Source organism: Excalfactoria chinensis, chromosome 19 (genome assembly GCF_039878825.1).
Source record: "Excalfactoria chinensis isolate bCotChi1 chromosome 19, bCotChi1.hap2, whole genome shotgun sequence".
NCBI lineage: Eukaryota > Metazoa > Chordata > Aves > Galliformes > Phasianidae > Excalfactoria > Excalfactoria chinensis.
The window spans coordinates 3,821,957-3,843,105 of record NC_092843.1 but is presented as its reverse complement, the minus strand read 5'-3'; the positions used below and the strand labels follow the sequence as shown (position 1 = coordinate 3,843,105).

Here is a 21,149-nt window from a genome sequence, read left to right as displayed (position 1 = left end):
CCACGCCACGCCTACTGAGTGTGCTTTAGTTACGGCAATGAGCTGTTTTCTTTCTTTTTAAAATAAAAAGATACTTCACATTGCATGTAAGTGTTGATATTTCACTTCCACGTATGAGAAGCCCCCCCACTGCCCCAGCTACCGACAAAACCACTCTACCAGTTGTGCTTCACGTGCACATCTGAAGCGTTAAAAAGGTTGCTCGTTCCAGCCGTGCAGCCTTGATGTGAAATAAAGCAGATAGGCAGCACTGAAAGGAAGCAAACGAACCGCCTGCAGCCCTGCTGTGGGACTGCAGGAGATCGACCTCATAACCCTACGTCTCCTTTCCTCACACAGGATACATGTAAGCAAAATAAACATTCTGAGTCCCCAGCACTACGTCCACACAAACCCCAGCACTCCAAAAGAAGCGTCCTGAGCAGGACTTCCAGGCCATCCTCCACCCCAAGAACTGGAATCAATCACAAAGACCAGCTGCAGAGCCAGCAACCAGAGAACACAAATCCAAGCCCGCAGCCCAGCACGGACCTCAAAGTGCCAAACAAAGTCCAAACGCTGGCCCACGGAATGGGAAGTTCTCAATAAGTGACACGGAAAGCGCAGAACATAACAGTTTATTGGGTAAAAAGGACAGTAACTTCAGTCGTACACTTGAGAGAAATTAAAAATAAATAACTGGCTTTTCAGAACCGATTGTTTCAATAGTTGCTAACGTTTAGAGTGGCCGCGTTTACCAAAGAGGTGCTGCCAGTTACAGCACAGTGACTTCCACTGCTGGGAAAACCCACCACGGCTCAAACAAAAAAAGCACTTTCAGGTGGACTTCTTGAAGCCATTCTGGAGGGCGCTACTGCAGCTGCCCACCATCACCACCAGCAGATCCAATTCAGCCTTTAAGAGACGACATTCCAGCCCGCATAATTTCATCCACCAAGAGAATGTTGCTAGCAATCACCGTGCTGGGAACATTAAATGAATAGTTAGAACAGTTGTTTTGACACAACCTACCCTGCAGGACAGCTTCATCTAATATTCTTTCATCCCACCCACATTATGTTATCACCTGTCAGCCAAACACCCGTTCCTATGTGAAGTGAAATCACTGCAGCACTTACCACGAATGAAGCAGCTGCTTTTTGACATTGTAATTGTCCCAGATTCCAGCTGCTGCAGCTACCATTGGCTCACCTAGGAAAGAGGCACGACAGTCTTTAAACAACCAGTCTGCATCATTCAAGGGAGGACATCCTGCTGTTTAACTCAATTTACTTGCAGTGTACAAAGCGCACGCGGTGCATTGAAGTATTACAATAGCGCTCCTGCCAAGGCATTCTGCATTGCCTCCTTCTATGAAAAGCTGAGCTTTGTGCAGCAAGAGCAATCCTACACTTCACAGAGCTGGCTCACCATAGGTTTGGCCTCCTACAAACACTCCTCTCCCTCAGCAGCATTGTTTTGCTGCTTTGTATTTACTGCCAAGCTGATTGTATGAGATGCCATGATTTCAGAAAGCTCTTACCAGTGTTCAAGTCAACACCAATGAGCTGCCCAGATTCTGCATGTTCTGCCTGAACCTTCACCAGTGTTTCCTGGGGATCATAACCAGAGTTCTGAGCGAGAACCTTTAAGAAAATAAGAACAACACGTTAATGTAAAGAGACCTCCTGCAGGAAACATGAAGGATCCTAATGTGCCTTAGAGTCCTTATTCTAAAGGTCCTACCTTAGGAATGATGAGGAGAGCATCAGCAAAAGCTTGAACTCCAAGCTGGGCTCTTCCTTTTACATTCGGTTTATGCTTAACAAGAGCATTAGCTACTGCCACTTCCAGCGCACCTGCCCCTGGAATCACACACCCTACAAGGCAAAGCAGAAATATTGAGACTTCACAGTAAGAGCTTACTCCAATCTAAAGAGCTAACTTATACAAAAGCCGTTGGTTTTGAGGAGAGTTGTTGCTGAGACTTACCATCCTCAATAGCATTTTTAACAGCACGCAGGCCATCTCTGACTGCATCCTTTATTTGTGTAAGTGTGTGCTTGTTCGGTCCCCTGATCAACAGGGTAACAGAGCGAGGGTTGTCACATTTCTCAATGAAGGTGTACTTCTCTTCTCCCTGTAAACAGCATTAGATATTCACCTGACATGTTTTAAGCAAATATGAATAGAAAAACTGGACATTTTCAGATTCAGTTCTGAGTAACGCCCCAAGAAGTGATGAGAAGCAAAGTCCAGTAGAAAGAACCTAGCAGAATCTTATTTCCATCCTCTCAATGTTATGATATTAAGATAGATCCGTATCAGTAGGAATAAGCAATGCGACAAGTGCAAATATCAAGGTAAATATTCACGTACAAATGGACAGTAGGGTTTTAAATCCCATCAGCATTTATTCATACTGCTTATTCTAAGAGCCATACTGAAAGGAAACTCCATGTACAGTCACACCAATAGAAGAGAAAATCTGGGGCCAAGCAATACCAGAAGCATTTAACTTGGCTTCAACTAAAAGCACAGCTGTACTCACCAGTGTGTACTCATAGACAAGACCTGCATGTCCCAGACAGTCAGGAGCGAGATCCTCCACAGAGTTCATAGCAGTGCCACCACACGCAAGTGTCAGTCTGAAAGAGTTTGTTTACTGCTTAGCAATTGTTTGATATCAAGTAAAATGTGAAGTCACCAACACAACAGTATTTCAGCATGCAAAATACTATAGTTCCTGAGCTTGCAACTGTTTGGTTTCTCTTTATAGAAGAGCTCCTCACCAAAAAAATAAAGCCTACAGAATTAAGCCTCTAGAAGAGGCATCTACTCTTGGAGTACAGACAGGTTCAACTCCTATGTCACTCCTTGTACTGAACTGCCTACTTCACAGTGAGTTACTAATAACACTCAAGATGATTTTTTTGCTTTTTTGCCTTTAAAAGCTGACTGAAGTCAGATTGGACTTGCTGTGCCAGTCTGGCAGAGCAAGCCATTTACCCACTCTCTCCCTAGAAGCATACCTTTCCATGTTCCTCCTTTTAGCTCTGCGCAAAGCAACAATTCCTTCTTTTGCAAGTGCATCCAAGGAAAATGGGTCAATTCCCTAGAAACAAAGGAAGGGGCTATCAAGATAAGAAAAGAAACAAATCCTCTTTCGCAGAACCAAGCTTGCCAAGAAAGCCAACATTTCTGGTTATTTTTCCTACTGAGTTATACCCTTTCTCTCACCTTCTGGTTAATCACAATAAATCCTTTATCTGAATCACCACAGACTCTTCTTTTCAAGTCTATGATTTTGCTCACTCTATCTTCAATGAATTTCCTTTCTGCTTTCACTAGTTTCTCTCTCTCTTCTGCACTTTTGTAGAAGAATCCAGCGCTCACCTCTCTGGAGAGGGGAAAAAAAAGCAGTAAGAAAATTAGCTGTCCTCTGTGTTGTAGAAATGAACTGATAAAAGAAGAAGGAATCCTTTCAGTAACATACTAAAAATTAATACGCAGATTTTATCTCGCTTCCCCTTTCCAGGAAATGAAAGCAGAGGAAACTCAACCTTTTCTACTCCACCTTCTACACTATCTGTCATGCACCAGAAGAGCATCTGTATGGGCTCTCTGATTCTTGTTTAAGCACACCTTAAAAAGTTGAAGAACAGAAAATATTTTGTGTCTTACATGCTAGTGCTACATACTCACGTTTTCTCATATTCTAAAGACACGTTGCAAGTAAGAATATAGGCATCTTCCACTCTTTTCTTCATGTCAGGATGGCGAGCACCATGATCCAAAACCAGCCCTCTAATCAGCCTGAAAGATTAATGAGCATTTTGCATGTCAAGATGGTCAGAGATGAGCACTTCATGGAAGTACACACTGGTTGAGATAACTGACAGTGTATCAATCTAGCATGAATTGTCTGTGAATTTATGTTAGGAGCAAAGAATGATCTTGTATCCCACTTCCAAGGGCATGCCCACTCGCATATAAAAAGCATGCCACAGTGTAAAACAGGAATTGGTTCTGGCATGGTGTCTGACTGCAATAGCTACTGAAGAAAGCTAGAGCAGAATTCATCCATGCCACTGTGAAATATAAGAGCATGAAGAACACCCAGCCACCCAGCGAGACAGCTACAACCCAGTATTCATGTACTGATGACCACTGTCTACACATTTAGAACATATTAAGCATACTCAAGTTACAGATACTACCACTAACAACAGACACTGTTATAAAACAAAGCAACCCAGTCCATAAACAGCAAGGCAAAAGTCTGAGCCAGTGTTACTCCTTGCTTTTCAAAAGCCTTGTCAGGACATCAAGTTCAGAAACTGGGAACCTTCTGCTGCTGAGATCACTCACGGCCAAAACTTCTATGTCTGCCTTTCTTTCACTCCCTCCCTAACAGTTTTTCCAACAGCAGCTCTGAGACACCCAAGTTCTTTTAAAAGAAAAAAAAAGCACAAAAACCCAAACACATGACAACCCAGGCTACTCCATGTTAGGATACCATTAAGCTGAAGCTTGCAGATGCTCATTACTTACGTGGTGTCAGTTTCTGATTTATGCTTCATCTCCATAATCTCTACCATGTGAAGGTCAATAGGTTCACCTGGTTTTCTGACTGCCAAAACAGAATCTACTACAGCCTGAAAGAGAGCAGAAATCCCCAAAAGGGCCATCAGACCTTGCAAGCTCACATCGTTCTATCCACTCTTTGCCAAACGAGTAATACCAGCAGCATAACACACAAAAAGGGGATGAAGATGTGTGAGCACTTGCCTCTGTTAGGATGTCAGCAAGTTCAGTATGAACTTTAGTACGAAGGGATGTTTTGGCAACATCTATAAGGGTCTCCCTGTCCATTTCCTTGGAAACTTTGACCTTCTCCAAGACTTCAAGTGCCTTTTCCTTTGCAATCTCAAATCCTTCTGCTACTATTCTAGGGTGCAAGCCCTAATGCAAGAAAAGAAAGGACATCATTAGAAAACAGTAAGATAAAATAGTGTTTTCCCTGTAAGTGAAACAGAGAACACACATGCTATGGTGATAAAAAAAAATGTACTGTTCTTCTGAATACATATAAAAGGAATGACAATCCTTCCAATGCAGAGGAAAAGCACAGGTTTTTCTAGCACAGAATTAAAACCAAGGGAACTACAAAGCACACTTGGGTGTTCACTGTGCAATATTAATGCCTATTCTGCAACTTACACTACCAAAATATCTATTACCATGGAGCATTTCCTTGTTAACATGCAAGTAAGAAATATTTTCATTCAAACAAAACAGTCAGAGATAACAGCTTGAATCAGGCACAACATCATTAGAAGCTACAGTATTCCAAATAAGCAGAACAAGCCTTAGATCCTCTTTAGCTTTTTCCCATTTTATAAGTTCTGTGACATGCTCATTTTAAGCAGAAAGAGGTATTTGATTTTCACCTTTTCGAGCATCAAGCACACAACACAAGACCAAAGCGGAGCAGTCTCAGGTGAAGCTTTATTACTTGCCCTTCTACAAAAGAAACGCTGCATACATACCTCAGAAATGTAAAGATCTGCCTGCTTCAGCAGCTCTCCTATGATTAAGACATTTGAGGTGGTACCATCTCCAGTGATGTCATCCTGTGCTGTTGCTACTTTTGCTATCAAGGAGGCTGTGGGGTGTTGTATTTGCTAAGCAAAAATAAGAAACTGAATAGTAAGCCTTACTGCACTGATACAGGTAGCAAGTAATCAAAAATCAGCTAAACAATATCTTTAATGAATAGATGATGCTTTCAATGATTCCTGTCAGTTCGGCTGGTTTCAACACATAATCCCACTAACAATTAAAGAAACTTTAGTAGATTTCTTTGAATTAATCTGTATAACACAGTCTTTTTTTCTCTGTGAGGACCCAAACAGCAACAATACCACAGAGAACTGCAGGGAGCTGTGATGGGGATGGTCAGGGAGGGTGGTGGGTACAGAACTGACTTCTCATAGAGCAGCCAATTCAGCCCAAACTCCCCCCACCACACACAGCGCTACACCCCACACAAAGGCAGCCCGAGGGAGGCGAAGGGACCCGGCCCCCCATCCCCATATCCCCCACAGGGAGCTCCGCGCTCCCTCCCCCCACAGCTCACCATTTCCTGCAGCAGCACGTTGCCATCTTTGGTCAGCTTGATGTCTCCGGCCCCCGACACCAGCCTGCGGGCGGCACGAGGCGTGTGAGTACCGCTCCGAACGGCCCTCCCCGCCCCCCAACCCACCGCACGTCCCACACCCGCCCTCCATCTCCGCGTCCCACCGCGCGGGCCCCGCTCTCCCCTCAGGCCCCAACGGCCGCCCGCGCTCTGAGGCGCATGGCGGGAGGGCCCGGCCCACCCTCTGAGGGAGCAGCGCGGAGGTTCCTCACATCTTCATCGTGCCCTTAGGGCCCAGGTTGGTCCGCAGCACGTCCTGCAGCCCGCGGGCCGCGCTGATGTTCACCGCCAGGGCGGCCTGGGCGCGAGCCACCTCGGCTTTGGGGTTGAGGGCCTTCACCGCCATGGCTGCAGATCCACGCTAGGCCGGGCCGGGCCGGGATGTGGGCGGGAACGAAAAGAGCCGCGCCTCCCCGCCCGCCCCTTCTAGAACACTCCGGAGGGAGCGCGTTCTCATTGGCTGGCAGGCCGCCAAAACGCAGCGCTATTGGCTGAGAGGTCTGTCGCTCTACTCGGAAGCTCCCGCCCTCTCACCGAGGGGCTGCCGGGAAGGAGCAGCTGGGAGGCGGGCGGTCAGTGCGGGGCTGGTGTGAGCGCTGGGTTCCTTTATGGATGGCGGTGTAAGCCGGGCTTTTGAACGGGCTGATTCCTTGGTCGTGCTTATCCCCGCACTCATATAGCCATGGGATCATTCAGGTTGGAAAAGAGCTCTCATTCCTTAGTCCAAGCACACTCACAGCCCTCAGTGCCGCATCTCCATGGCTGTATAGCGCCTGTGGTGGCTCCACTGCCCCGTGTGACAGATAGTCCGGCCGCAGAACCGTGAGGATCAATAATTAAACGCACCCATTTAACCTCGGGTTGATGGAATTAATAGTTAAGCGGGATGGATTAATCATCGAAGTGATCCTTGGTCCAAATCCAGAACTGAGGTTAATCAGAACTCATCTTACCTAACAAGGCTCCCTCAGCCCCGCACTGCAGCCCTTGCAACTCCTTCATGCAGGGGGAAATGTCTCCAAGCAATGCTGAGACCTGTGGAAGTAACAGATAGCATTGAAGTTACTGCATCTCGTTTAGCTTACAGGGACAGTCCTTGAGGTTGCACAATGTACACGTGATAATGGCTTTGTGCTCCCAAAAGGCAGAAGATGGATGGTTGTACTTGAGAGCTGCTATGGTTGTACTTGAGAGGGGTCCTTACACACACCTCAGATTGCATTGCATTGCCCCATCCAGCCCTATTGCCCCCCACACACCTGCCTGCTGCACCTGGGGTGATTGGCAATACCAGGCCTTACTTCATTGTGTAAGGTGCTTGCCCCCAAAATAAAGGATAGCACAGAATAAACCCCCACACACCTTCCCACGGTCGGCAGCTCAGCATGCAGAGGTTCTGCAATCCATTGCATTGATGCTGAGCAATGCAATGGGCCACACTTGTTTCCATGCAGCTTCCAGCAGTGAGCACTAAGCTAAGGTAGCAAACTGCAAGCTGTGATAGTAAACCCTCATTGTTGGGTATGATTTTCTACCCACTCTGTAGAGTTTTGGGGAAGCTTGACTGAAATGCTCAGTGAGGGTCAAGTTTAAGGTCAGGCTCACCAGCCCTGCTGATGTTGGCATTGGGGTATGGCAGCTGCTCTCCCGTTTTCTTTCTTTCTTCCTTTCTTTATTATTATTATTTTTTTCTCCTGCTTTTGTAATCATTAAAAATAAACACTGAACGTTGCAAAATGCAGGAAATTACACTTGGTATTTCATAACTGGGCTCTGTAATTCTCCTGTTAATGTTTATTCTTCACTTTTGCTGGGATGCTACTGTCTTGCTGAAGGCAAAAACCACCCAGCCCTGAGAGGCTGCAGTGCTGCTATTTAGGGTGCATGGCCTCACTGTCCAGCTAGAACACCAGAACTCCCAGCTCTGCCCCAGTTTCTAGAGCACACACTCAACACACAAACATTCTGCTCTTCTTGCTTCTCTGCTTTGTAATTGTTTTTTGCCTCAATCCTTTCTCCAGGCTGTTCTCAGTAGAGGGCAGCCTTGTCAAACCCATAGGCAGAGCAGCAGAAACGGTGTATTTCCATGTTTTCCCTGTTGTGACCCTGCATGAGTCCTGTGGAGAAGCAGGAATCTTCCATCCTGCACACCTGCAATGTGTAGGGCTGGCTGCTGACACTTCAGGTTCATGGCCTCCACGTGTTGAGCAGATGGAGAAGTCCCATAGTCATATACAAGAGTTAGGTGCTGCATTTGCATTGAGGTCACGCATCCATATAACCCATGCTGTTAATTCCTGAGCATCCTCTCCATGCATCCAGGCAGATCTCTCTGTGGTTCTTTCCTGGGTCATGTCTGCAGGTAGTTCATGTTACAGGATAGTAACATTTCTCATCAGCATTTTCACAGCAAACACCCACTTTGCTGCACGTTCCAGAAATCACGACAAGCTTTTATTCACTTCTCAGTCTTTTCATCGTGGTTGTTGAACTGTCCCACTTACCTGCTTTTAACGCATAGCAAAAATGCTGGGCAGAGGCTTACGAGGCCTAAATTATCCTTTGGAATCACTGGAGCTGCAACAAATTACACCAGCTTAGAATTGGTAACGTGGTAATTAAACGAATGAAATCCAACAGTTCTGTTAAATTAAGCCAAGTAGAGGGAATATCCAGCATGAAATCCCCAGCAGTGATTCTCACAAGTGAAATAACGCACTGCTTATCTTGGCAGAAAGTAAAAGCAGCGTTCTTCCGTCCTTATCAAGATCTGTTTTTATTTAACCTTATTCATGGAAATGATTTCTAAATCTGTTTAAAACGTACGTAAAGGACCAAAGGAAACAGCAAACCACATCACCAGTCTTCAGCAAAGGCGCTTTGCCACCAGCATGTCCTGATATGAAAGTTACTGATAGATGCTTACATTGACAAGTGTTCATACAAGTACTACAGACATTAGAGGAAACACAAAGGAGGGCATAAGCAGAGAAGCACAGGAGGGTATTGGGTTAGTTCATGCTCATAAGATTGAGGAGCAATAGTGCCAGAATTGCAAAAGAGATCATGCATAGAAAGTGACCGGTGTATCCAGCGGTGCAGAACAATCTTTCCAGATGGGTAGCAGTCATAAGACTCCTATCACAAACAAATAAAAGCAGCTAGATCAGCAGTCTGGCTTTCTTGACCTTGAAACAACTGACTGGCTTCAGACTTCTGGCTTGGCAGCCTCCTGTTTGCTCATCAGTGCCCACAGCCGTGTCTGCAGGATGGCAAAAGACATGCACAGACAAGTTGTGCAGATTTTCAGTTGCTTTCGACAACATTTTATCTGGGTAAACAAAAACAGAGCCTTGTTACAAGGCAGATTGAATTTTTCCTTCAAAAGTTATTATGAATTTTGATTTTTTTTAAAATTTATTTATTTATTTTTGGGGGGTGGTGGTGGTGTAATAACACACTCTGATTTGCTGTCGATTAACAGCTTAAATGCAATATTGCAGTGTTAACGCACAAAATCTTTCATCTGCAGGGAAAGAAAGCAGGATCCCTCGCTTCTGATTGCACACCAAGAGAAACTCCTGCCCGCCGCCTGGCAGAGCCCCTCCTCGGCTCTCATCCCTCGTCCTGCTCCGCGGAGGTACGCGTGTTTGCTCAGACCTGCCTTGCTTTGTGCCCAGGCTGGCAGCGAGCTCCCCATCATGTTGTGCCCTGCCTGCTCCCTGCCAAGCCATGCCTACCCATGCTGGGAGTGCCCCGAACCGGGCCCGAGCGGCTCCTCCCCCAACGCAGGCAAGGTTACACCTCTTCCCTACGCCTGTCAGCGAACAGCTGGACTTCTCTGGTTACATGTGTGCAACCATTTAAAAAAAACACCCAGCCCGGCTTACTCAGCAGATTATAAAGAGTGATTTACAAAATGCGGCTTTCTTCCAGATCGGCCCGTGCCGTTGCATTTATGTGACTGAAGGTCTCAGCTGATCCGTTCTTTTCTTGTGCAGCCAAGAGGTTTGCAGCAGCAGCAGCAGCCACGGCCAGTACCATACTGTAAGTCACCGGGAACATTTTTTTTCTCTCGGTTTGGAAGGGGTTGGCATTTGTTGTATTCAGTTCCATAACACTTAGCCTATTTTTCTCGCATAGAAAAGGAACTGTATCTCTTAGGCTGGGGCTGTGCGCTGCCCAGCAAGATGCAGAAGCAGTGTGGTGCCTGCTTTATAGCAGCAGCGTGAATGAATGATGCAATCATGCAGGGGGGAAGCATCATCGTTTTGGCAGGAAAGGCAAGAGGAGATTGGAGAGCTGGGAGATGTTTATCAACATCTACCAGGTTCCCTCCAGTCCTTTTCAACTACCTTTTAAAGTGTGCTTAAATACATTTGTTGTTAGGCATTGCTGTACAGATGTTAGCATATAGCTGCTAACAATCCATCTCTTGACTTGCGCGCAGGTTTCTGATACTACCTTTAAAATCTCAACATAAAACCTGGAAGTTAGAAGCAGCCTCAGTGAGCTTAAGGACTGGATTTTTCTATTTTCACATTGATAACTACAGAAACTCCCAATTCTGGATGGGTTGAACTTTTAAAGTACTTGCAGGAATACATAGCAAGAATTTGCTGAAGTACAGCTAATCTGTTTCAATAGATAATCTCTCTTCTAAAGCTTTCAGAACACACTGCTAACACTGAGAATTAAACCTCAGTGTAACAAAGATGCATTACCATTCTAATTCCATTTTACAGAGGTAGGACTAGCAGCTTTGTTTAAGCTACTACCATGGAAGCTCTGCTGTGGATATTCTCTCCAACAGGATCATACGTGGGGTGGGAAAGGTCCTAAGAAAGAAATCAAGAACAAACTTCTGACTCTCACACTCTAAGCAGCAGTTTCCTATCAGTGCAACAGGAACAGCTTTATATGGTTGCATATCTGTTAATTTCAGTGCACATTCAATGCAATGTTACTCTGCTTGGGAACGTATCTCACAGTGACTTTGTTCTCATCCAAACCAGTGAGACAGACTGCACTGATGCCAGGAAAATAACTTTGTGAGAGTCACAGTGAGAACAAAATTGGTCTTTTTGTGCACCCGTAGCTAGAGTGAAGTGCTCATGCTCACGCTGTTAAATGTGAAAGTGAATCAGAATCACAAACACCAGACTGTTTGCACACTGAGGATATTCCTGAATGATCCTTTTAAAAAGATATTTCAAGCAGGATTTCATCAAGATCTACTTAATCTTCATTTTTCCCCCCACAGCAGTAGGTGTGAATGTAATACTAAGTGGCAGTGACAGCAATTCTGAAAGCTAACAAGTGGAGACACACTGGATAGGTTAAGATCTCATCAAATTCTTATCAAAATGCAGCTGCCATAGAACACACAGAGTTCTGAGTGTCACTGCAGGTTCCCTTTCCATTACAGCTAGCAGATACTGCGGATGTTCCAGCTTTTCACAGTGTGGCATATGCCCTTCTTTGACCCGTCAGCAAACAGAAAAGATTACAGTTGTTTTCCTTTAGCATGTGTTCTTACATAATTGTTAGGCCTGCTTCTGTGACTCCACCCTCCCTGTTACGAAAGAGATCCTATTTCTTGTGGAAATGCCAGTTTTTTTCCACGTGTTCTAACGCAGTCTGGAGGCACAGAGATCTCATGGGAATTAATTCCATTTTCCCTCCTGATTTCCTTTTTGTCCATTTGCATCTTGACTTTCATCCTACCTCCGTCCCTTTGTCACTCTTTTCTTACACCCTTTCTAGCTTTTCCTTTGTCCATTGCTTTGTCTCTTTCCAATTTTCTTCATGTTTTCCCCACTATATTTTATTATCAGACCTGTTGAAATGTTTACTGCTTGGATACTTTTCCAGCATAGAAATAATAGAATGGAAATAGATTTCCTATTTGAAATACAATGGCTGAGTGAGCAGAGATTTTATCCCCAACTTTTTTTTCATACAGAGACAGAACTCATAATTATTAGTTAGAAATTCCCACATTTCTTTTTCCTTACCATCTCATAAAAGCATTGATGCATCTAAGCAATCAGATGGTCTGTGTTTCAGAGTAACTGAATCTCTCCCATCCACAGAGGCCCATAACACTCTAAAACTGTTATTCCTTCACTCAATCTTGTAGAGATTTGCCCATGGAGAGGTTTTGCAGAACTTCAGTTCTCTTTCCTCATGTTTCCAGATGACACCTACCTGCAGATAGGAATCATAGACTATCTTGAATTCAAAGGGACCCATAAGGACCATCGAGTCCTGCTCCTGGCTCCATACAGGACCACCCAAAAATCAGACGGCATGACTGAAAGCTGCTCAGGCTCCTTTTGAGCTCCAGCAGCTCAGTGCTGTGACCACTGCCCTGGGAGCCTGTTGCAATGTCTGACCAGCCTCTCAGTGAAAGAACCTCTTCCTGATAACCAGCCTGAATCTCCCCTGTTGCAGCTTCACTGGGATCATTAAGCCCAAGTCCTGAGTTCACACAGGACAACATAGGAGTTAAACCATATAGCAAAGTGTTGTCCAAACACCTGAACACCTAAAGGCTCGGGGCCATGCCATGACCACATCCCTGGCCACATGAGCTACTATGCCTGTCCTTATTTCCCTTGCAAGGTTACATGGAGGTGAATTCTAAGCAGCTGCCTGGACAATGCTATGGCAGGATGGCCTAGTGAAAATTCTGAAAACAAAGAAAGGAACAGACCCTCTTCGACCTATACTTCATTTACTCCTGTGGCCTGTTGCTCAATCACGACTAGCCTTGCCTTATGCTCTCATTTACACTTAGTCCTGGGAAAAAAAATCACAAGTCACTGAAGTTGGCATGCTAGTGTTTGGAGTGGCATTTGCTAACCTCTGCAGGTGATGATCAGCCCTGGAGCTTTGCCGACCAAAGCAGAAGAACTTTATTTCACTCCAAGCTAACAACCTTTAACTCCTAATATTTGTTTTACTCATGAGCAAGTCTCCCTGCAATAGCTGAAATTTTTTCCTCTTTGATCCAGTATGAACCTCACTATTTTACAGTTGATCACAATGTCTCCAATCTGTGTGATGACACATCTGCCACAAATGAGTCTGCATCTTCTAGGACTCAGTGCCCACCTTCAGTTGAATGTGGAAGGATTCTGGCAAGTCACACACCAAGGGAGAGATCAGGAACTACTGTTCTGTTCTGCATTTCAAAACACAGTTCTGTCATTCTTTGGCATTACATACCATAGCCTGAAACTCTTTTGAAAGAGTTATTGTGTAGAACAAAGAGAAGATGGAGTTATCCATTGAAGTGAAGCTCAGAGCAGTGTTTTCATCACTGTAAGGAATATTCAGAGGAGAATTGAGCACGAGAAATGGGGTAGCAGGGAGAAGGAAAAGTGAATGTCTCCTTCCTCCTCCTCCCAGCCTGTGTCTAACCATAACATTTTTATCAGATTAAAATTGTGAGGATGCATCCAAAAATACATTTCAAGTTCTCACCAAGGAATCACATAGCAGTGTTGTCACCATGCAGCGATATTGCATCATAATATGGTAATGTTGCAGTGCAGCCTCAGGTTAGCATGAGGCAATGTGACTGCTTTGCATAATAAGAAATCAGTGTTGGAATAACATGACACAAATGTCACACAACAATGATGCAACAAGTTTGTCCAGTAGAACAAAGAGCAAATCCTGAAAATTGGCACCAAACCCACAGCTAAATTCCTCATAATTTCCAGTAAGCTGGAAAAAAAAAATAAATGAAATGCTATTTTAAAAATGTTACTGCACAAGTAAATGCAAATAGCTGCCAAGCCCTGCCCTGAAGCCAAAGCCCTCCTGCTCAGGAAATCAAAATCTTCCACTGAAAGTACAGAACAGTGCAGAGGAGTCAATGTCAAGCCAAGGCTTACGCAAAGTAAACTTGGCATTCATGTTTCACGTGTCCACCTGCTGCCAGGTCTTAGCTCAGAACCAGTCTCTGTCCAAGAGAACAAGTGTCACTAAAGAGATTGCTTTCTCTTATGTCATGTTGATGGCACATAATAGTATCTCTTATAGATACAGTGCTACAAATGCAGCAATAATTCATCTGTGAATGAAACTTTTAAGGCTAAATCAGTTACATGTCTGTGCAGGGAACAGCTCCAATGCACCAAGAACAGAGACCCGTCAAACTCTGGGCTGAGCAGTAACTGCTCTCCAAATCTCACTCACACCTGCAAAAACAGGAACATTAGGGAAAAAACAGTGTCACCTGGGCAGTCCTGTGCAAAAGCTACGAACCCACTTTGGTTATCAGAGCCAGGTTCATAAAATCATATCACAGAATCACAGAACGGCAGACCACAAAACTCAAGAACAGCTAGAAGACCTTCTTAAGTAGTCCTGTTTCATGGCTTTGGCTTCAATCTGTCACACGACTCACTGCCTTTTGTTTCTCGCTTTTTCATATTTAACATTGATATCTGCCTGGTAAACAGAGATTAACTTACAAATATGGTTCTTAGCACTACACAACAGGTTTCACTCCTTAGGTTTGCTTGCTTCAATAATACAGGCTTTCATTTTACCTTTCAATGAGGAACTGAGACAGCAGTTAGCTCTGTTAGATCCCAGGTTTCTAAGCAGTAGTTAATGCATTGGTCCTTAGTTAAGCAGAGCTGTTCTGATGTTGATTTGTGCACCTAAGAACTTAATAAAAATGAAACCTTTAGGAGTTAGCCCAGCAATAACAGCGCAGATTGAACAGCAGCTTTTAATCTGAACACCCCAAAGCACTTGGACAACCACTTCTGCCTTATGGCAGGAAAAAGACCATCATCTACAACCAGGCCTAGTGAGAATAAAAGCAAAGGCTTCTATTTGCTGCTTTGACTGTTAGCTATTGAGCTGTGACCTCATAGTAGGCACACAGAAGTCACTTCAGGAAACAGCACTGATGCTCAGCATTGGCACAAGATTGGTAGAGTAAGAAAATCCAATTAACATCTTGAGCTTCTCATCTGCAGAAGTGCTCAACACCTTCAAGTGAACAGATGTAAAAAGGTAGAAAATAAACTTCTGTCAGGTATTGTTACGGAAAAAGTTGTGGTTGTGGGCTTTGGGAACTTCATTCAACCCACATTATAGTAATCAAGACAGAAAAGGGTTGAAATCTCCACGATTTAGGGACTCACTGATCTGTTTAAGGGGCACATGGGATCTGATAAGAAATCAAGATGTATTTGAGTAGCTGAGGCAAGATGAGAGAATTTTGAGTCACGCACAGTAGTTGGCAGTCTGATGGTTCAGCATATGCCAAGTATTGCAGCCTTGAACCCGTAATGAACATCAATGGGCTGAACCTGCCAAGAACAAATCAGCAGCTGTCCACAGCCCCACAGCCCACTTATAACGTAAATTGAACATCAATAGGCAGCAACGGCAGAGAGCAAATCAGCAGCCGAGCCAGACCTCCACCACTGCTCACACCTTGATAAAAGCTGGCTAGGAGGCTGTGCTCGACCCTTCTCGCCACGACTAGACCAGTTGCTCCAATGGCTCAAGACGGAGTCCTGTACTGTGACTCACAGAAAGAACGTATCTTATCTTCTTACAGTAAGAAGGTTCCTAAAAGGATGGCGTCTCTTTTGGAGATGAAAGAAATCTTCCGCAATGCCGACGCAGTATGCTTTGATGTGGACAGTACAGTCATCAGGGAAGAAGGTATCGATGAGCTTGCGAAGTTCTGTGGAGTTGGAGATGCTGTTGCAGAGATGTACGTATATTTGCTGTTTACTTCACATGAACAGTAGTAAAAAGTAAGCATGGATGAGGCTGAACATAATGAAATAACTCTACTTTTTAAAATTGTGAAGCCACGCGATAAGACTATACTAGAAGAAATTTTCTGAAGTACATTTCTTTGATGTAGCAGTATGAAGTCTCATTGCTAAACCTGGCTAAGCACTAGCAGAACCTGACTGTGAGATGGAGGAGAGGGGACAGCCCTCTTCACCTCTTTGAGGCCGATGGCTCCACTGACACTTGCAGCAAAAGTCCTGTTCATTTCAGAGACTTCATTCAGCTGGCAGTTTAGGGACAGTGTTTCCAATGGCTCACATTGCACTCACAGAGATTCAGTTCTCCTTTGTGCCACTGGTTCTTACAAGAGTCTGATCACTTCCACCAGTGATTACAACCAACCTTTTCAGTGTACCAGTCTCGTCCTCTATAACGTAGGTAACATGGTATAATTAGAACCAATGAGCTCTTAACTTATTCCTTGACACTGCCATTAAACTAACAGTTCCTGGGAGAAGCCTCAACTTGTTAAGTATCACTGATCTGTTTTGTCTGGATCTCAATTCAGGACCCGCAGAGCTATGGGTGGCACTGTGACATTCAAGGCAGCTTTAACCGCACGACTAGGACTCATACGGCCCTCCTATGAACAAGTGCAGAAGTTAATATCTGACAATCCACCTCAGCTAACACCAGGAATACGGTAAGAAAAAACTGAAATAACCTAACCTATAAAATACTTACTTATATTCACCTTTGGGTTTAGAATAAACATTAACTAATTCAACTGGAAAGGTTTTTCTCACTATTCAGATTGTTTCAAAGAACTGAAAATATCTCCTTTATTATGAATTCTTGCCAAAGCTGTAAATCTAAGTTCTTTTTGGCACATAACAGTAGTTTTAAGACAACATTGTGCTTTTATTTTCTCCTTAAAAGGAATCACAGGCTCAGCTTTCTCTGTAGAAGGCATAGCTAGATGCAACCACAAAGGGAACATTGTTTCTGTGTTTAGAATCACATGATTTTCCTTTTCATTCCTTCCCTTTCTTCCTCCCTTTCTATGCAGTCTCTTACAAGCCTTCACTTTGCTTTCCAGTATTTAGCATTTCTCTCTCCTGTCACTATCATTTCTACTGCTTAGCAGTACTGCTTAGATCACTGTACGCTTTTCTTCCTGCCTCTGCAGCCAGCTTTTAACTGTCCTTAAGTCCCATTGACATCAACCAGGTCTGAAAACTTCATTCTGTCATTCTTCTGGTGCCTTCTATTACACAGACTATTTGGGTAAGCAATTCTGAGTTAGACAATGTTTGCATTTTGCAAACTTCTTAGCCCACTTCTGCATTCTTGTGCAGTGGTTTTATGCCCTCTACATTCTCTGCTCTTTTTCAGTACCAAAGTCTTTTTTCCAGCACAAAATTGCAAAGAAAAGATGGAAAATTTTCTAGGAGCAGATTAGGATGGAGCTGGAAAGCAGCACACACCCTAAGTAAAGTGAACAGCCTTGTTTAGAACTAAAGATGTATTTTGGCTTTCTGGGTATCCCTTTACACACCTAGATGCTGCCTGGCACTCATCCTCGATGACTTTCTTTCTTTCCAGGGAGCTGGTGAACAGGCTTCATCAACGAGGGGTACAGGTCTTCCTGGTCTCTGGGGGGTTTCAGAGCATCGTGGAGCATGTGGCCTTACAGCTGAACATTCCAACAGCAAACGTTTTTGCAAACAGGCTGAAGTTTTACTTTAATGGTAAGATTCCCCTAACAGCTATGTTCTCTATTAGCACCATTTTTTCATGTGTTCAGAAATATATTGTCAGATATTGTGCTACAGATATTGTTCAGACTAAACTGTGTTGTTACCAATCCAGTCAGCTCCAAGACCAAGTCTGTCTCCAAGTAGGAAAATTACAAGACCTCCCCCCCAAAACACAAGTTTAAGTCATTTCTCAGATACATGAAATAGAGCAGTAGTCACTTTTAAATCACAACTTGTGCCAAAGTTAAAAAGCTTTACAGTTGCTGACAGCAGAATTAATTCTCTCTCACTCTTTCAAGTTTAAAGATCTTATTACACTTACCTGCTTTCAGAAGCAAACTTCACTTTCAGTGACTTTGAGGTATGTATGGTGACCAACGAACTTAACTTTAGTACAGCTGCTCTGGACTTTAAGCTAGTGTAATCAAGCAGAACTGTGGTTAGTGAGGTTGGTTCTTACTTAGAGTTTTATACACTGTTTATACATCCTACTGGATGCTGCTTTTCAAATGCTTAGACCAGAATGACTGAGAATGGATTTGACACACTACTATACAGGGTTTCTACTTTTGTCTTTGCATTTCTGCTCATAGCCCACTGAAGACTTAGGTACAATACTAATTTTTATGCTTACCTTCTGATTACTTCTTCACGATGCTGAGATTGTGAAGCTTACAGGACTGCATGTAATTAGCTGTATTCTGAAGAAAACACCATAGGCATTCTTTCAGCATTGACATGAAAATATGCTATGTGTCTCACTCATCCTTCTACTGTTCTAGGAGAATACGCAGGATTTGATGAAACACAACCAACAGCTGAATCAGGGGGGAAAGGAAAGGTTATCACTCATCTGAAAGAACAGTTCCACTTTAAGAAAGTAGTTATGATCGGAGATGGAGCTACAGACATGGAAGCCTGTCCTCCTGCTGTAAGTATTAAAAAGAAAGTGCAGCTTAAATTCCCTATAGGACTTCAAGGAAGAGCTGCAGCACTTCAGGGATCTGTGTAGGCAGTTTCCTCTAGAAAAGCTGCATCGTGCAATAGCTGGTTTCTCTCATCTGAAACTCAGCAAACGTTCCAGGGTGCTGGCTTTGTCCAGAACTGCATAAAGCCTTGCAACTTGTTGCAAATCAAGCTGTTATGACGTCTGCCTTTCCCATCTACACTGACAGAGTGGTTGCCTCCACACCAGGCCCCATACAGAGGTTCTATCACTATCAAGATTCCACTTCTGAACACTGATATGGTGCTAAGCATGAAGACCTGACATAGATCTGATGCACAATTTACTTGATACCAGCCTAGCAACAGGGTTCATCTCACAGCAGAGTGATGACACCTTTGAAGACAGCCCTATCTCAGGGATGGAATAAAAACAACAAACTAGAACAGCTTTTATAAGTGGTCATCTCAGAGATGAGAGATCCTAATCATGTCTCATCTCAGGCACCTCACTCTACAAAAAAAAATACCCCAGTGCCTCTGATTTGCCAGCGTTAGGGGCAGATATCATAATGCACAGGAACAAACTCTAAGGGCTACTGCGGATTAGCATTAAATATGTGCGTGATCAAAAGAGCTTATTATTTGCTTAATATTTTCTACCCGAATGCAAAAAAGCAGCAGTGGAAATTTTAAACATTATTTTCACCGCAGTTTGTTTTCTAAAATCTAGAAACGGCGACTGTTCGTGGTTAATGATTGAAATCATGGTTAATGTTTACTTTTGGTATCTATCAAATGAGGTAAACAGAGTTAAGATAAACAGAATAGGGATAAAGATGCTGCATGCACATTCAGCTGTTAACTCATTCTTGCATAGTAAGGCTCTATGTTGCATCACAGCCGTATCAGATTCTCAGTACAAATCTCGTATCTGAACAGTCTGGAAGTTACAAGTTATTGAGGCACACCTTTGCTGTCAGAACAAAACTCTAATAACCAAAGTGGCATGAAATTAGATGTTAATGAAGTTCCTGTTCATAAATATGGAAATGAACGTGCCAAGTAAAATAGAGGAAGAGGTGGGGAAGAACACTGTAATTTTAAAATACAATCTCATAAACAAATTTAATTGCTGAAATGCTCCATACCTTAAACAGGACTGTAATAATATATGTGCCCATTCTTTGTGTTTTGAAGGACTGCTTCATTGGATTTGGAGGAAATGTAATCAGAAAGCAAGTAAAGGAGAAAGCTAAATGGTACATTACTCATTTTGATGAACTGCTAAAGGAACTGGAAGAACGATAAATTATACAGTAAAATAAATATATTTAACAGCTGTAAGACAATTATAAAATGCAATTAAACATATATTTGTTTGCAAAGTTGTGTTCTGGATTTTCTAATGATTCTGAGCGTTGGTACCTCTCTTACATGAAATACATGTTGCAAATGGCACCATGTTAATCAAATAACTTGTAATGAAAATATAAAGATCTTATGAAAACATCTTCTCCAAAGTGGAAAGGTCAGTTGATTATTCACTGAGCAGTGAAGACCCAAGGTAAGTATCAATAAGTTAATAACACTTTAATGGATTGGTCCCTGGTTAATATTATGTACCTATTGCTGCAAAACCACTGAAGCAAATACCTCTATCTAGTTGGGGCAGCAAAAGAAAAACGAGGTGGCCACCAACAGAAGTTTGTCTTATCAACAATAACATAATCCAAGAGGTAAATAGTTTCCACTCCAAAGTATCTCCAAACTAGGTTAAGCAGTGAACATTCAGTAATATTTCCTACCTATACAACTCTGATTTCATTAAAACACGGTTACAGGAGAACTTGTTGTCTATTACTCAACATCACTGTTACTCAACCTAAAGAGTCTAAAAAACATGAGATGCATGCAAATCCAAGGTTTATGCAATATTCATCAACAGTCCACAGAAGTATATTTTAAGGCAATTGATGCTTCGCATACCTCATTAAAACACTTACAAGCAAACTCTGAAATTGTGGTTTTGTCAGATGGTAACACTGTTTACTTAAGTGTTTTATTTATTTAACGATCTCTTCTCTGTCAACCTGTAACTGGATGGAAGCTGACTCACCTACCTTTACAAACTGTCTACTGATTAAGAAAACAGTGGGAAACTTATCCGGTCTCTTTCTCTGCCTCAAGTGGGGATCAACCACCCTCAAACTGTTTGTGCCAGAAGTCCAACCTGTTCTAAACAAGTATTTCTCTGAGGTTTCAGCTAATGAACCCCTGTTTCTTAAGAGTCTGTCTTCTATTGCTACAGTGTCTGATCCAAGTAAGACCTTATGCAAAACTCACTTGATAAACTGTGTTGTGTTTTTTTTTGTCAGCAAATCCCTGGTATCTTTTGTGATTGTGTCGTTTTAACCAGCACTGCTGACACATAATGGTACTTTTATTTCCCTGACTTATAAGAATCTCATCTGAGATAATGT

At 43.2% G+C, this 21,149-nt stretch overlaps 2 protein-coding genes and 2 non-coding genes across 5 annotated transcripts; 1 reads left to right on the top strand and 3 right to left on the bottom strand.

The window, feature by feature from the left end:
• Positions 1 to 601: 601 nt before the first annotated feature.
• CCT6A (chaperonin containing TCP1 subunit 6A) lies at positions 602 to 6,619 on the bottom strand. Its single transcript, XM_072353512.1, has 14 exons — positions 6,394 to 6,619; positions 6,122 to 6,185; positions 5,532 to 5,666; positions 4,771 to 4,944; positions 4,534 to 4,637; positions 3,685 to 3,795; positions 3,220 to 3,379; positions 3,012 to 3,094; positions 2,531 to 2,627; positions 1,972 to 2,119; positions 1,726 to 1,859; positions 1,523 to 1,625; positions 1,119 to 1,191; positions 602 to 962 (listed from the first exon to the last, which is right to left on the bottom strand). Exons 1-14 carry the CDS (start codon positions 6,525 to 6,527, stop codon positions 890 to 892), a joined length of 1,593 nt encoding a protein of 530 aa, XP_072209613.1. The 5' UTR covers positions 6,528 to 6,619; the 3' UTR covers positions 602 to 889.
• Positions 3,937 to 4,068, bottom strand: LOC140261012 (small nucleolar RNA SNORA15). The gene has a single exon (XR_011905648.1). It is a non-coding gene; the product is annotated as a small nucleolar RNA SNORA15 (small nucleolar RNA).
• Positions 5,046 to 5,177, bottom strand: LOC140261013 (small nucleolar RNA SNORA22). The gene has a single exon (XR_011905649.1). It is a non-coding gene; the product is annotated as a small nucleolar RNA SNORA22 (small nucleolar RNA).
• On the top strand, positions 6,071 to 20,048 carry PSPH (phosphoserine phosphatase). Of its 2 annotated transcripts, XM_072353514.1 has the most exons (8): positions 6,071 to 6,205; positions 9,714 to 9,821; positions 10,118 to 10,228; positions 15,777 to 15,935; positions 16,530 to 16,664; positions 17,567 to 17,712; positions 18,504 to 18,652; positions 19,867 to 20,048. In XM_072353514.1, exons 4-8 carry the CDS (start codon positions 15,796 to 15,798, stop codon positions 19,975 to 19,977), a joined length of 681 nt encoding a protein of 226 aa, XP_072209615.1. In that variant the 5' UTR covers positions 6,071 to 6,205; positions 9,714 to 9,821; positions 10,118 to 10,228; positions 15,777 to 15,795; the 3' UTR covers positions 19,978 to 20,048. The 2 variants fall into 2 exon arrangements, with proteins under 2 accessions (XP_072209615.1, XP_072209617.1); XM_072353516.1 differs by lacking the exons at positions 6,071 to 6,205; positions 9,714 to 9,821 and adding an exon at positions 10,008 to 10,032.
• The last annotated feature ends 1,101 nt before the right edge of the window (positions 20,049 to 21,149 follow it).